We start from the raw sequence: 16923 nt of genomic DNA on the forward strand, positions 1-16923 counted from the left end.
GAGGGCCTTTGGACAGCCCTCCTCCCAAAATCAGTTCACCCTGTGTTTGCTTAATTGAATATTCCCGGGGCCACAATGCACAGAATTCAAACAGCCAAGGTTACAACTGTTCAAATGCTCCAGGTAGAAGATTTCTAGGCAAAGTTAGCCTTCTGTCAATCAATGGCATCAAAAATAGAAAATTCTCATGGCAGATGTGACAAGGTGACCTTTCTTAGTGAGGCAGCTTTCCACATAAGTGGCAAAATTTAACCATCACAACTGCCACATTTGGGGCCCAGAAAAATCTCAGGAAGTCTGGTGACAAGAAGAAACTCCCCAAAAGTTCACGTTTGTTGTATCATCAAAAAGCCTTGCCTTTTCTTTTTTGAAGGGTCTACAGTCAACAGTGGCTCCCTCTTGGCAATGTTTCTAATTTTTTTTTTCTTTCTCGAGCTGAAGAAGTTACATCTACTAAATAACACCAGTTTTCAAAAAGACAGGGCACCTTGTCATTATGCATTATGTGAGTAACACTTGGCAGACATCTTTCTTGGCCAGTTTGGCCACCTGATTTGTCTCTATCAGACTTTTTCCTGTGTGGCCAGGGGCATGGGGAAATTGCTGTATATGCATCAAAACCTTGTTCTTTGGATGACTTTAAGGCTAGGGTTACAAATGCAATCCTTTTCATTACTAAGTAGTAGCTGAAGAAAGTTTTCACGAAATACAAAAATCATCTAGAGCAAGACATAACACAAGATGGTGGTTACGGTGAATTTTACTGAGAAACGTTAATAATTTAAACAATCGGTTTTTTTCTAAGTCTGTGGCATTTATACTTCTGAAGTTATTAAAGCCTGGCTCGATATCGCTTGGATCTAGGCTTGTCATGAATTGGACCAGCCCTGTAATTTTTTCATATTTCGGGGAGGGGGGCTCTCTTTTAAAATTTAAATGATTAAACTTTTAAATGATTTTTGTAATTTTGTAACTTTTATACTTCTGAAATTTTTGTTTGTTTGTTTGTTTCTGGGCATTGAGGGTTAAGTGACTTGCCCAGGGTCACACAGCTAGTGTCAAATGTCTGAGGCTGGATTTGAACTCAGGTCCTCCTGAATCCAGGGCCGATGCTTTATGCACTGCATCACCTAGCTGCTGCTTCTGAAGTTATTAAAGCTCAAAACTGCACCAAGACTTTTAGCATAAGGCATTTTGGTTTTGCTTTCTTCATGCTTTTGTTGTTGACTTTTTTGTTTTGTTTTGTTTTTGTTTGGTTTTTGGTGAGGCAATTGGGGTTAAGTGACTTGCCCAGGGTCACACAGCTAGTAAGTGTCAAGTGTCTGAGGTCAGATTTGAACTCAGGTCCTCCTGACGCCAGGGCCTGTTCTCTATCCGACTTTTTTTTTTTTTTTAAGAAAATAATCCCATTTCTTCCAATGCAAGAAACCTCAGTTTTTGCAGATGAATCGCCTAAGTTCCCCCCCCACACACACACAAATAAGAATCAAAATGCTGTTAACTCCTTTTAAGCATTTTCTAGAACAGAGAAAGTTCACAATAGGGAACAATGCACAACTCCCTACATAATAATAAGTCAGACAATAAGCAATTATTGTATAAAGCGGTTAATCGACTGGCCAAGCACAGAAGCATCCCCCAGAAGGCCCATAAGGGGACACTTTCTGAATCATAAGCATGACTAACCATCGCCAAATCAGTCCACTTCTATCATTATTCCTCCCTACTATTCTCACCTCCCAGGGAGACTACCTAACAAAGGTCTACTTTCCAGAGGGAAGTGAGGAGGACCTCTGCCACTTTCCCATGACATCTCCTACCCTATATTGGGGTTGCTGGTCACTCCCCACCATCTTTAGCACTGGTCTACCCTCAAGACCTCTTCCACCTTCTCGTTCCAAATAACTACAAAATGCGTAAAACATTTGGGGATCAACCTCTCAAAGCACACAAAAAGACTTACATAGATTAAACTGCAAGTCCTTAAAGAAATATAAGACAACCTAAATAGCTGAAAGAATATTCAGTGTTCATGGCTAGACCGTGCCAATACAATAAAATGATAAAACTATCCAAATAATGCTTTAATGTTATACCAAACTATCAATGGTATACTTTACAGAGCCTGATAAAATAATAACAAAATTCATTTGGAAAAACAAAAGATCTAGAATATCAAGGCAAATGATGAAAAGGATAAAAGAAAAATAGCATGTCCAGACCTCAGACTATATTATAAAGGAGTAGTCATCAAAATCATCTGGTATTGGTTTTTTCAATGGAACAGAGTAGAGGGCATCAGGAACAATGAAATTCAATATCCTAGTGTTTGATAAAGTGGAAAACATTAATTACCTAGGAAAAAACTTATTTGATTAAAAACTGCTGAGGATAAAGCACCGGCCCTGGATTCAAGAGGACCTGAGTTCAAATTCGGCCTCAGGCACTTAACATTTACTAGCTGTGTGACCCTGGGCAAGTCATTTAACCCTCATTGCCCTGCCCTCCCCCCCGAAAAAAAAAAACCTGCCGAGAAAACTTGGAAAGTTTGGCAAAAACTGGGTTTAGACCAGTACCATACACTGGTTCCACAATACCTTCTAAAAGGCAGTGACCTTAATATTAAAAATGATACTATAAAAAAAAACTAGAAAAGAAACTTATGTGTCTCTCACAGCTTTGGGTAAGAGATATCTTTTTTTTTTTGCAAGGCAATGAGGGTTAAGTGACTTGCCCAGGATCACACAGCTAGTAAATGTTCAAATGTCTGAGGCCAAATTTGAACTCAGGTCCTCCTGAATCCAAGGCTGGAGCTTTATCCACTGAACCACCTAGATGGTCCCTGAGATATATCCTTTTGTTTGTTTGTTTTTGGGGTTTTTTTGTTTGTTTTTGCGAGGCAATTGGGGTTAAGTGACTTGCCCAGGGTCACACAGCTAGTAAATGTCAAGTGTCTGAGGCTGGATTTGAACTCAGGTCCTCCTGAATCTAGAGCCAGTGCTCTATCCACTGTGCCACCTAGCTGCCCCAAGATATATTCTTTTTGGTTTGGGGGGTTTTTTTGTGTTTTGGGTTTTTTTTGCAGGGCTATGGGGGTTAAGTGACTTGCCCAGGGTCACACAGCTAGTAAGTGTCAAGTGTCTGAGTCCGGATTTGAACTCAGGAACTCCTGAATCCAGGGCCGGTGCTTTATCCACTGCGCCACCTAGCTGCCCCCCCCCAAGATATATTCTTAATACACAAGAGATAGAGGCAAGGACAAAGATAAAATAGATAACTGATTACTTGAAACTGAAAAGGTTCTGCATAGACAACACTGATTTATTTAGGAAAAGAAGTCAAGTGGTTGAATGGGAAAAAAATCTTTGTATGAAATTTTTCCGATAAGAGTTTGGTATAGGGGCACAGTGGATAAAACACTGGCCCTGGAGTCAGGAGGACCTGAGTTCAAATTCAGCCTCAAACACTTGACACTTACTAGCTGTGTGACCCTGGGCAAGTCACTTAATCCTCATTGCCCCACAAAAAAAAGAGTTTAGCATGTAAGATATATAAACTATGAGAGAGAGAGAGAGAGAGAGAGAGTGTGTGTGTGTGTGTGTGTGTGTGTGTGTATGTGTGTGTGTGTGTGTGTGTGTGTGTGTGTGTGTGTGTGTGTATAGTTGAGTAATGTTAAGGAGTCCCCTGAACTTGTCTTTTTGAGGTACCCTATTTTCCAGAAACACTCGACTTGGAGTATGAAGGAGGCCCTGAATTTGTCAAGGATGAAGCCCTCCCCCGAGATGACGTCATTGGTTGTTTGCACCCCAACCTGGACTCCCTTTGTGTCCTTGAGAGTCAAGACAGGAACCAGTCAGTCTGCATTATATTAGGAAACTGCTTGTGTATCTGAGAACCTTGTAGATAAGCAGACTATCCTATCTTCATAGTCTGGCAGTTCCCAAGGGAAAAGAATTCGGCTTTTGCCATTGCCTTGCTCCTCCCCTTCAGGAGGGATTTTGTCCTTTTCCTACACCTCTTCCCGTGCCACTCCCCTTTAGGTGGAGATTTGTGTTTTCTCCTTTCTTTGTCCTGCTGTTATAAAAATTCAAACTTCTGTTTGGATTGTGAACTCTGGGTTCCACATGCATGTTCATTTCTCTTGTAATAAACCTAATTTTCACATAAGTTTTATGAAGTTATGATTCCCCGTTGACTATATATGTGTATATATACACACATATACATATACATGTATGTATGTATGTATGTCAATCACTATTCACCACAGACAAATTGGTCAAAGGATATTCAAAAGAACTGCAGAGAATTCACGACATGAGAAAATGCACCAAATCACTAATAATAAAAGAAATGCAAATTAAAACAACCCAGAGGTTTGACCTCATACCCTGCAAATTGACCAAAAAAAAAAAAAAAAGACAAAAATGGCAACACACTAATACACTGTAGGTAGAATTGTAAAATGGTATAACCATTTTGGAAAGCAAATTGAATTATGTAAATAAAGTACTAAAATATCCATATACTTTAAAACAAAAACTCCATTACTGGGCTTTACTGGGTCTACCCCAAGGAAACCATCAATAAAGGCAGTTAGTTGGCACTGCAATGGAAAGAACACCTACAGTCTGAAAGACTCATCTTCCTGAGTTCAAATCCAACTGCAGACACTTATTAGCTGTGTGACCCTGGTCAAGTCACTTCATCCTGTCTGCCTCATTTTTCTCAACTATAAAATGAACTGGAGAAGGAAATGGCAAACTACTCCAGTATCTCTGCCAAGAAAACTTCAAATGCAGTCATAAAGAGTCAGATACCACTAAAAAACGACTGAACAACAAAGCCATCAAGAATAAATAAGTCCAGGGGCAGCTAGGTGGCCCAGTGGATAGAGCACCAGCCCTGGATTCAGGAGGACCTGAGTTCAAATCCGGCCTCAGACACTTGACACTTACTAGCTGTGTGACCCTGGGCAAGTCACTTAACTCCAATTGCCTTACCAAAAAAAAATATCCATAGGAACTATAAAAATATAAATGGTGGGGCAGCTAGATGGCGCAGTGGATAGAGCACCGGCCCTGAAGTCAGGAGTACCTGAGTTCAAATCTGGCCTCAGACACTTAACACTTACTAGCTGTGTGACCCTGGGCAAGTCACTTAACCCCAGTTGCCTCACTAAAAAAAAATAAAAAATAAAAAAATATATAAATGGCAAGAACAAGGACATATCAAAAAATCAAAAGTAAACATAACAAATTTGTTTAAATCAAGTGGGACCCAATGCAGAGATAGGAGAAGACAGCCCCAGCCTTCCCCTTTGTGGAGGTGGGAGCTCCACAGTTGTTACACATTGCACATATTTTTAGACTTTCTCAATGTACCAATCAGTTAACTGTGCTGAATTTTTTCCCTCTCTAAAAAAATCCCATATGGGATGGCTGGTGGGGAGGGGCAGGACAAGGGGAGAGATCCATGGGAAAACTGTGGGGGTGTAACAAACAAAACATTGCAATAAAACCTTTTTTTTTTTTTTTAAAGTCAAAAAAGAGGAATTCAGGGGATGTTGAAGTCAGACTTGCCCTTTGGAAAAATTAGTATGGCAGCTGTGTGATGGATGGATTGGAAAGGAGAAAGCCTGGAGGCAGGGACACCAATAGGGAGGCTACTGAGATAGTCCAGATTATAGAGGTAATAGAGGCCTGAATTTGAGTGTGAGTTATGTGAGAAGTGATGGGTGTAACAAGGTGTTAAGGTAGAAAGGATAGGATTTAGCAACTCAAAGGATAAAGGAGGTGAGAAAATGAGGAACTGAGGCACTGAGCCTGGGAAATTAGAAAAATGGTGATGGCCTTGATATTAATAGGAAAGTTCAATAAAGAAGAGGGTTTGGGAGAAAAATAGCAAGGTCTCTTTTATATTATGTAATGTATTAAATATATTGATTTATATCATTTCCATATTGTATATCATTATATATTATGATATGATATGAAAATATTATATAGACAATAATGATATCTATATAGTATAAATTTAATATCATATATTTAGATTTCATTTAAGATGTCTGTGAGACATCCAGTTGGAAATGTCCAATAGACAGCTGGTGATGTGGGCCTGGAGACAGAGATGTGAGAGCCATCTGTCTAGAGAAAATGAAACCCCTGGGAGCTGATGAGGTCATTGTGAATAGAAAGGGAAGAAGACCCACAATAGAGCCTTGGGGTACATACAAGGACATGGTGACCAGCCTGAAAAGGAGAATAGGGAGCAGTCAGCCAGGTTATCAATTCTCCCACAATCCATAGCAGCTTTTCCAAACCTTTTCATCAGTTCACAAACCTCCCCCGGCTTCCCCTCCCAGTCCCCCCCCCCCTCAGATGAGACCTTGACCTTCTATTTTACAGATAAAATTGAAGCCATTTGCCCCGAACTCCCTCTTTTCTCCCTCTTCCTTATCCTATCATTCAAATTCTTTCTGCCATTCAATCCTCCTTCACCCCTACCTCATGTGAAAAGGGGTGGCCCTACTCTTTACCAAGGCTACCTGTATAAGTGATCCTATGGCATCCATCTCCTCCAACAGATTGCCCCCTCTTGGCATCCCCATTCTCTCACTCATTCTCAATCTCCCTTTCTACTGGCTCCTTCCCTACTGATTACACAGACGTGCCTACGTCTCCTCCATCCTGAAACAAACCCTCATTTGGATCCCATCCCCTATATCTCTTCTGCCCTTTGTGTCTAAACTCCTTAAAAAGGCATCTACAATTGATGCCTTCACTTCCCTCTAAACCACTTCTTTACCCCTTCTGACTTTATCATTCCACTGAGATTGCTCTCTCCAATGATTTCTTCTTTGCCCAATCCAATCAGCTTTTTCTCAATTTTCATTCTTCTCCACCTCTCTGCATCCTTTGACCCTATTGGTCACTCTTTTCTCCTTGATGCCCTCTTCTGGCTAGGTTTTTGGGACATCACTCTCTCCTGCTTCTCCGGATCAAATTTCTCCTTCTTCCTCTCCTTTATGGATCCTCTATGGATCACATCTTCTAACCATAGGTTAGAAGCACAGGACTGGGCTCTTTTCTTCTCCCTCTATACTACTTCATTTGGTGACCAATCAATCACCGATTAATTCAATGCCTACCACGGCATTGTGATAAACACTGCTTATCAGTCTCCTATGCATTTAATTACCTACCATCTCTGTGATGATTCACAAATCTGTCTATTTTGCCCTAAGTCATCTGCAGACCTGCAATCTTGAATTTCCAAATGCCAAGAAGACATCTTAAACTCAACATATTCAAAACCGAATCATTATCTTTCCCCCTAAATCCTCCCCTTAATTACCATCTCTACCTGGATGATCCCTAAATCTATTTGATCCTGCCCCAATCGCTTTGCTGACCTCCGATCTTGAAATTCCAAATGCCTAGGTAGACATCTTAAACTCAACATATTCACCTTCATTGCCGTCTCTAAATTGATGATTCTTAAATTTACCTATCCAGCCCTCATCCCTCTGTTGACTTCCCAGTCTTGAATTTCCAAACCCCTGGCAGACATCTTAAATATGTCGGATGCAACGCATTCAAAATTGAATCATTCTCTTTCCCCAAAATTCTCCCCCCCCTCCTCCCTTCCCTTTTACTGTAGGGGGCAGCAGCATCCTTCCAGTCTCTCAGGCTGAAACCTAGGAGTCATCCTCCATTCCTCACTATCTCTCACCCCTCCCACATCTAGTCTGTTGCCAAGGACTGTCGATTTTGCCTTAGCAACAGTTCTCAGACATGCTCTCTTCTCGGCTCTGATACTGCCACCACCCTGGTGCAGGAACACATTACGTATTGCAATAGCCTGGAGTGTCTGCTGCCCCCCACTGCAATCCCTCCTCCGTTCAGCCACTGAAAAGATTTTCTCATGGCGCAGGTCTGACCATATCGCCCCCTCCCACTCAATAAATTCTAGAAGCTTCCAACTGCCTCCAGAATCAAATACGAAATTCCCCTTTTGGCATTCAAAGACCTTCATAACTTAACCCCCTCCTACCTTTCTAGGTTTCTTACACCTTATTACCTGACGTTATCCCTTATTCCCATACTCTTCGATCGATTGAGAGACATTGACCTCCTGGCTGTTCCAAAGAACAAGATGTTCCATCTCTTTCTTGGCTCCATGCATTCCCTCCCACGCCTGAAAAGGTCTTCCTTCCCATCTCCATCTTTTACTGGAAGGCTTCCCCCAACCCCTTTTAATTCTAGTGCCTTCCCTCTGCTATCTCCATTTATCTGGGAAATAGCTTGTTTGCCCATATTTGTTTGCTTATTGCCCCCCCCACCTTAGATTGTGATCTCCTCGAGCCTTTTACACAGTGCTTGGCACGTAGTAGGAATTTAATAAATGCTCATTGACTGGCAACTACTGGTTAAAGGTGATAGGATTTTGCTAGCTATAGAGATGGGAGAGGATTGCAACTTTTGCACCATTTTCCTCTACCATCAGGGAAGAAATATCTGCTGGGAAAGGGAGGAGGGGGGAAGATTCGAAAAAAGGAGGCTGTTGGTAAATAAACCAGTCAACAAGCATTAATTAAGACTTACTACGTGTCAGGCACCATGCCAGCCCAGCCCAGTGTCCGATCCAGTGGTTTTCATGGTTTGGGAGGTTTGATGAGAAAAAGGAGTCTCTTGCGCTATGAACCTGCCCCACCTTGGGTGGGGAGGCAGAGACGAGGTTTGTGGCTGAGAATCAACTCACAAGTCTCTGTGCTCCCCTCATCTCCCAATCTTCTACCTTACCTTTTCATGAGAGCTCCCGAACGCCAAACCAAAAGGAGGTACGCGGTTGCTTTGCCTCTTACCTGGGTGGGGCAAGCCTTCCAACCCGCAGCCTAGACAGACGTAGGCAGACTGACTTGACAGCCACAGGTAGCCAGCGCAGCCGCGTGGACCCGCAGCCTCTGTCCTCGCCAGTGCGCGTGCGCTGGGCTAGGGTGTGAGCCACGCCCCTGCCCCCGCCCCCTTGGAGCTCCACCCCAAACTGCGGAGACCAGATTCGCCTTCCTCACTGGTCAGGCTGTTCGGGGAGCCCTGGGCCAGGAGGGATAGCTAGCCTGTAGCCCCCTCCCCACTTGCGCATAGCAGCATACCTCCGTGGACCGCTGCAGCCACTCTCTCTGCCCGTGGAGACCTGGGCGGCGGTCTGAAATTCCTCTAGCGTCTAACGGTCCCCTCGGGCCACATCGAGGCCACTGATTGGCCAGCTCACTTGTCCCGCCCCCTTCTCTCGCCCCATCCCCCCAGCGAACCTCTCAGGGAGCCGGAAAACTGATTGGCGGGGGCTGCCGTCGAGGGAACCAATGAGCAACGCGCTCTCTCCGGCCCACCCGGCTCCCTCCCCTCAAATGCCGCAGTGCTTCGCTTGGTGCGACGGTCTTTCCGCAGTGTCGGCCCCATTTTCCTCAGGTCTGGACCCGCCCCCCAGGCCTTGGCCCGCCCCCCAGCAGTCGGACGTGACGGGAAAGGAGGGGGGAGGAAGAATTGAGGGTGGGAGGGGGGGTCGCGGTCCCCCGGGCGGCCACCATTTGGGGCGAGAAGGAGCTCGTTGGGACGTTGGGGACGAAGCCCCCGAACGGTGGGGTGGAGGGGCGCCCTTGGAGGGCAGCCGGAGCCTCGGCCCTGACCACTTGGCCCGAGGTTTCCTTGTGTGCTGGTGTCATTGGCCTGATTATTGAGAGGCTCAGGACCGGGCTCGGGGGGCCTGGTGAGCTGGGAAACCCCGTGAAAGTGAGAGACCCTCCGCACTGCCCCCGCGCCATAGGGTTGTTGTGGAAACGGTAGCATGGACAGGGAAAAGATTCCTGCCAGGTTCCCCAGAGAAGGATCACGGGGATGGAGATGCTGACCCCCTTCCCCAAGAGGAGCGGACATCCCTAGGAGGCCAGATTATTCGAGGAATCCCAGAACATCTCACTTAGGATGACAACACTGGTGCAGGGAGGAGACAGTAGCTAGAGGGCTGGCCTAAGACTCCACAAGACCCAAGTTCAAGAGGGTCTCTAACATACCGACTGTGGAGCCGTCAAATACATCAACAAGTCCTTGTTGGGTACCTCCTGTATGGTAGACATTGGGGATAATAGGCACAAAACCAAAAATCCCTGTGCTCCAGGTAACCCCCTAAAAAGAGCTCAGATTTCTGCTTAAGGTAGACTTCTGCCTAACGTTTGCAAAGCATCTTCCATTACCTTCTCTGATCCTTACATCAGTCCTTTGAAGGAAGTTCAATTATTATTCTCCTTTTTACAGACAAGGAAACTGAGTGTTTGAGGTAGGATTTGAACTCGGGGATTCCTGACTCCAGGGTCAGGATGCTGACTCACTCTGCCATGTTGCCTCTAAGACTATTTGGGGGGGGGGGGGACAATGAGGGTTAAGTGACTTGCCCAGGGTCACACAGCTAGTAAGTATCAAATGTCTGAGGCCACATTTGAACTCAGGTTCTCCTGAATCCAAGGCCGGTGCTTTATCCACTGCGCCACCTAGCTGCCCCTTCTCTAAGACTATTAAGGTACAAATGAGTTTCTGCTGGAGGCACTTGCCTCCTGTGCCTAGCACACTGGGGAAGACCCGAGTTCAAATGTGGCCTCAGCCTATGTATGTACTAGCTGTGTAGCCCTGGGCAAGTCATTTAACCTCTTCCTTTCCTCAACTGTAAAATGGAGAATATGATAGCATCTACTTCATAGGGTTGTTGTGAGGATCAAATGGAACATTTGTAAAACCCCTAGCAAAAGTAAGGGCTCAATAAATGCTTATTCACTTCTCTCCCTTGTTGACCTGTGGAGTTTCCAAACCAGAAATTACCCACAGCGGGTGAAATCACAGATTGGATCCAAAAGACAAAAACCACCAAGATCATTTCATTTTGTTTTCACAAAGCCCACAGAGAAAGGTAAAGGTTCAAGAAAGACTGACTAATAATGGGCCCAACGTAGGTCACAAATAAATAATTAGGTACAAAAGAGGTACTTGAATCTCGGCTACTCAAAAAGTAGTCAATTGAGAGGTGAAATGAGCAAGGCCAGGAGGCATCTTGCCCAAACTGGAGAAAGCTACTCCTCATGCCTAAGGAACAGATAGATTAGATAGGGCATGCCCATTCTTCCCTCAAAAGCCTTGGTCATTTTTATTTCCCAAAACCTTATAGGGATAGAGCACCGGCCCTGGAGTCAGGAATACCTGAGTTCAAATCCGGCCTCAGACACTTAACACTTACTAGCTGTGTGCCCCTGGGCAAGTCACTTAACCCCAATTGCCTCACTAAAAAAACAAAACAAAACAAAAACGCGTTATAGGGAGTGGGAGGTGGTTTGGACCGACCCTGCCTCCCAACCAGAAAGTCTCTGGAGGAATAAAATGGAAAACAAAGTATGAGCTTTCACCCAGTCTTCCATTAACATTGCTTGCAAAGTTAACAAGTAAGCTTCTTCTCATGCAGTCTATATCCCCTAACCAGATAACACCTAAAACAGGGCTCTCTGTGCACGATGGACAATCTTACTGCCATAGGTGTATAGCCAACAGGAGGTGTGCACAGTTGAGTTACCTATTCTGCAGCCCGTTTCTTCCAAAACAACAGTTAATTTATCTCCACCTTAGCTGGCCTCCCACTGATGGCTGAACTAAAGTTGTGCAAGGCTTCCACAAGTAAACACAAGGAGTCTTTTCTTTGGTCTCCAATAAATAACATAACCACAGATGCCACCATTGAGGCTGTTGGTGAATTCCTTGGAAATGTTATTCATAACCACCTTTGCTACTTAACAGCTTTGGACTTGAGAAAGAATGGCTTTACTGCATGGGTTAGAAAAAGGGAATCCTAGTGTAGAAGATGCTATTCTGACCCTGGAGTCAGTAAGACCAGGGTTCCAGTCTAGCCTCGGATACTTAATGGCTGGGTGACCCTAGACAAGTGAGTTCAGTAAACTCAGCTCCAGTTTCCTCTTTTTTAAAAATAAAAAGCACCTACTTTACAAGGGTTGTTGTTAGTGTCAAATGAAATAACATCAGGAATTTTACAAACCTTAAAATATGTGGCATTTTGTTGTTCTTCAGTTGTGTCCAATTCTTCATGACCCCTTTTGGGGCTTTCTTGGTTTTTCCATTTCCTCCTCCAGCTCATTTTACAGATAAGGAAACTGAAGCCAACAGGGTTAAGCGATTTACCCAGGGTCACACAACTAGTAAGTCTGAGGCCAGATTTGAAGTCAAGGAAATGAGTCTTTCTAACTCCAAGCTCAGCACTCAATCCACTGCAGCGCCACCTAGCTGACAAAAGCTACATCTGCTTTATATATGTACACATTTTGTCATACTTAGGTTAGTAGGTAACTCTCATGTATCCTTGTAAAAGTTAACCAACTGGGGCAGCTAGATGGCGCAGTGGATAGAGCACCGACCCTGGAGTCAGGAGTACCTGAGTTCAAATCTGGCCTCAGCTGTGTGACTCTGGGCAAGTCACTTAACCCCAATTGCCTCACTAAAAAAAAAAAAGTTAACCAACTACAGATTTTGGACAAGGGCTCAAGGTGAAAATACCAACAAGAACCAAAGGGCATTGGGGGGAGAGGGGACCAGGAGAGCATATTAAAATTTGAGAGGCAACATGGCTTAGTGAATAGAGTAGCCAGGTTTATAGTCAGGAAGTCTTGGGCACAGGTCCCACCTTTGTGATGTACTCATTGAAAACATTGCTTAATTGCTTAATATCCTCTCCATATATATGCCACTTTCAAAGAGGTGCATGGAAGGATATTCAGGGTCATTATAGATATACAGCAATTATTCAGTTTAACTTTTTTGAAAAAATAAAAAAAAAAACATTTTCTTCTCGGGCTTTAAAGAAAAAAAAACTTGATTAGCAATTGCTAAAACTCAGTTTTTCTACTCTTTGGTAGAAACGTCCACTTGGGATGAAAATGAAAGCTGACCTAAGTCAAGAATGGAAAGATTCAAAAACAATAAAGTAACACCAATTGTTTAATGCCTTTTTATTGTTGCTATAATTAAGTAGCCATTTAGAAAGTGAAACAGGAGGGCTCATAACACAATACATAAAAACCACAATATGGCATAGATTGACCAGAACTAATGGGTTGGTTTTGTTTGTTTGTTTTATATAATCTCCTTGCAGAAGGGATATAGCAAAGGAATACAGCAAGGGAAGCCGTGCATCATAAAAGCTCTCATTCCTGTTTTATGGCCCTAGAAAATTAGACCTGAAATGAAGGCAGTTTATGAAACGTGAGAGGCAACTTCATTAATTCTTTATTCAGGAAGTTACAGGTATGCTATTGTTTTATGAAAGTCTGAACTGGGGAAAAAGGAATAGTAGAATGTCTTTGCTATCTACACTATTCAGTGTCCACACACAAATTCACACTTTTAGAAATTACAAATAATATAAGAACACACATCTACTTAAGAAACTGGGTTCTCTCTACTCTCTCCCCCCAACTTCCATTACATCTACACTTCTTGTCAGTACACATATATGATATAGTGAGAAGTTATAGCAGCATTTCTATGCACAGTAAACACTTTAACAGGAACTCAATGAACATAGAACTGCTGAAGAACAAATAGAAAAAGCATTAACCTGCCCTTGTCCTTTAAAAGAAAACAAATAAAAAGAACAAAATCTACACCTTTGAAACTGTGACTTCAAAAACTCCACAAAGATGTCAAATTCTGAAACTAAAGGTGACAATGCTGATTTTTTTTAGCTGGCCACGATTGATTTCACAGCGTCTACAATATATCTGGAACTAATGCCAAACATATCAAGCAACTCTGAAGGTTTTCCACTTCGAGGCACCCCAGACACTGCTAACTGATGAACGCTGATGCCAGGCATACCAGAAACAGCTGCACACACAGCTTCCCCAATGCCACCTAGAAAAGAGAGGACAAAAGAGGACATGAGAGCCCAAGAAGGCTTGATAGTACTACTAGAAAATGTCTCAGCCTTTACATAGACTATTCATTGGCACTCTGACAGATCACCTGAGAGAATGTGAGAAATGGATGGGGCAGAGGTTACTATGTGGGTAGCATTTCAAATTCCAAGAGCAATTCCATTCTGCCAATTGAAATCTCTACTCTATCCTACCTAGTGGATGTGGGGGGTAGAACCAACACTTTCCAGAATAGTGATCAATGAGGAAAGGTCTGAGCTGAGTTTAACATTTTTTTTTTTAATTCAAGGAATTAGTGTATTTTGTAAAAATATTTTTACTGACTTACTGGGCCCAAATCTAGCTGGTGGGCCTTAATCTGGGGACTTTTGACTGGCTGGCTATCTGACTGCTATTAATATAATATGGGCTGTTTTTTCACTCACTGCTTCTCTGTCTGATAAGAAAAAAGGGTTAAAATGCCTCTATTAATTAAAGCAAATATGGGGTTTATTTAGGTGAATAGACAGAGTTAAATGTAGAAACAAGCATAACAAAATTACAATACAACCTGTGAATTTCTGCCAACGAACTCATTTGCTGTGCCTGCAACTTTCTTAGCATCCCCCTGCATCTCCTTTCTCACCAACCACTCAGTGTCTCTTACTCCGTCCTCTCCTGCTCAGTCTCCCTTTGCGAACCCCCTTTCTGTACTGTCGTGCTGAACCCCTGCGTCTCTCTCACAGACTTCCTTGCGTTCTCTTAGTCCTCCGGCGTCCGCTTTCTGTCCATCCTCTCTTACTAACTCCCCAGTATATATCTTCCTTCTCTCCCCTCAAACTTTGGGCTCCCTGCGCCCCCGCACACACCAAGCTAATACACCGGCTGCGCTAGGGCTGTGGCTGGGGGGCTCGAGTCTGCCTTGCGCACCACACCCAGGGCTCGAGGGGACCATGCCCCGTGCTGTGCACCTGGGACCTCCGCACAGGCTGCGCCAGAGGCCAGCCTGGATGAGCCCAGGATCTCTGGGGTAGATCCCCTCAGGGCGGAGGGAGCTGGGGCTTTTTCCCCAGCCATTTGACCTGGCACCCTGTAAGGCCCATGGGGCTTTTCAGCTCAGCTGAAGCAGAGGGAGAGGGGCCCCAGCCCCTCTTACATAGAAAAAACCCCTGAGGGCCTAAGGCTTTTTAATCTCAGCCCAAAGGCAGGGTCCCCAAATCACAATAAATTCCTACAATTTTAATCAGTCTCCAAAATCAGCATTAGTTCTAGATTTTCTGTCTGACCATTTACATGCTAGTGGTTTATCTCCTATGTTGTTCCCTTAAAATTCCATTATTTGCTTTATTGACCCTGAAGTTATAGTATCATTCCCATAACTAGTAATATTTTACCAGAAAGTCCTTCAGGCAGGAGTATGAGTGAAAACGCTTCAATCACTCACTCACCTTCTTTATAGTGATCCTCTACTGTGATAATACGCCCCTCAGTTACTCGGGCACTAGAAAGGATTGTGGCACGATCCAACGGTTTGATGGTGAATAAATCAATTACACGGATAGAAATACCTGAAAGACCAAAAGGAGGGTTAAGAGATACAGACAGCATATTCAGGAAATGAGGGAAGTGAAAATAAAAAGATCAGCGAAGGCATGTACCAATGCAGGCCTTGCTATCTTTATTCAGATGTGTAATATAATTCTTTTTTTTTTTTTTTTTGGTGAGGCAATTGGGGTTAAGTGACTTGCCCAGGGTCACACAGCTGGTAAGTGTCAAGTGTCTGAGGCCGGATTTGAACTCAGGTCCTCCTGAATCTAGAGCCAGTACTCTATCCACTGTGCCACCTAGCTGCCCCAACGTAATTCTTTTTTAACAAAAATTTTATGTGTGTAATGTAATTCGCAGTTCTTAACATATTACCTTCTTGGGGGAGGCTAGGTGGTGCAGTGGATAAAGCACTGGCCCTGGATTCAGGAGTACCTGAGTTCAAATCCGGCCTCAGACACTTGACACTTACCAGCTGTGTGACCCTGGGCAAGTCACTTAAGCCCCATTGCCCTGCAAAAACAAACAAAACAAAACAAAACAAAACAAAAAAACATATTACCTTCTTTAGAAAGTTCCGCAGCAGCTGCTAAAGCCTCATGGAGTGTAACTCCAGCTCCAATGACTGTGGCCTTGTCATCGGCACTCTGATAGATCACCTGGCAAAAATGTTAAAAATAGAAGAGGCACAGGTTAGGAAATGGATGGTATCTCACATTCTACAAGGCTTTTGTTTTGTTTCTTTTCATTTTATTTTTAGTTCCAAATGTTCTCTCTCCCTCCACCCCCTCCCCAAACCCATCAAGGCAAGAAATACAATACTCATTACACATGAAATTATGCAAACCACATTTCCACATTTGCCATGTTAAAAAAAATTTTAAAAGGAAAAAATATGCTTCATTCTGTACTCTGAGTTCATCTGTTCTCTACCTGGAAGTGGATAACATTTTTCATCACATGAGTCCTTTGGAGTTGTGGTAAATGATTGTATTATTGATCATTGTTGCTAATTCTTTCACAATTTATTATCTTTACAATGTTGTTGTTACTGTGAACAATGTTCTCCTGGTTCTGCTCACTTCACTTTTCATTAGTTCATATAAGTCTTCCCAGGTTTTTTAAACTGTCCCCTTCCAACATATATTGGATTGCTTGAATTCTTAAGGGGGTGGGGAGGGAGGAAGAGAATTTGGAACACAAAGTTTTAAAAATTGATGTGAAAATTTCTTGATACATGTAACTTGGGAAAAATTCTAAATAAATAAAATAAATAAACTGTCCCCTTCATCATTTCTTACAACATTCTATCCCATTCATATACTACAGCTTGTTCAGCTATTCCTTGATTAATGAGTATCCCTTGAATTTACAATTCCTTGCCACCCCAAAAAGAGCTGCTATAAATATTT

General features: G+C 43.2%; 2 protein-coding genes across 4 annotated transcripts in view; both read right to left on the minus strand.

Moving 5' to 3' along the window:
• Positions 1–9286, minus strand: part of LOC122733423 (protein bicaudal D homolog 2-like) — a 41537-nt gene extending 32251 nt beyond the window's left edge. For 2 of the 3 annotated variants that reach the window (XM_043973804.1, XM_043973802.1), the window contains exon 1: positions 8808–8913. In XM_043973804.1, the coding sequence (XP_043829739.1) occupies positions 8808–8815 (8 nt within the window). In that variant the 5' untranslated portion in view covers positions 8816–8913. Of the gene's footprint in view, positions 1–8807; positions 8914–9157 lie in introns of those variants that run through there. The other variant, XM_043973803.1, reaches the window with a different exon arrangement.
• Positions 9287–13699: 4413 nt separating this feature from the next.
• TKTL1 (transketolase like 1) overlaps positions 13700–16923 on the minus strand; it is a 39301-nt gene continuing 36077 nt past the window's right edge. Inside the window, exons 12-14 of the mRNA XM_043974085.1 lie at positions 16074–16170; positions 15415–15534; positions 13700–13964 (exon numbers count right to left, since the gene is read on the minus strand). Of these exons, the coding sequence (XP_043830020.1) occupies positions 13792–13964; positions 15415–15534; positions 16074–16170 (390 nt within the window). The 3' untranslated portion in view covers positions 13700–13791. The remainder of the gene's footprint in view (positions 13965–15414; positions 15535–16073; positions 16171–16923) is intronic.

The sequence above is a fragment of the Dromiciops gliroides genome, chromosome X, assembly GCF_019393635.1.
Source record: "Dromiciops gliroides isolate mDroGli1 chromosome X, mDroGli1.pri, whole genome shotgun sequence".
Taxonomy (NCBI): domain Eukaryota; kingdom Metazoa; phylum Chordata; class Mammalia; order Microbiotheria; family Microbiotheriidae; genus Dromiciops; species Dromiciops gliroides.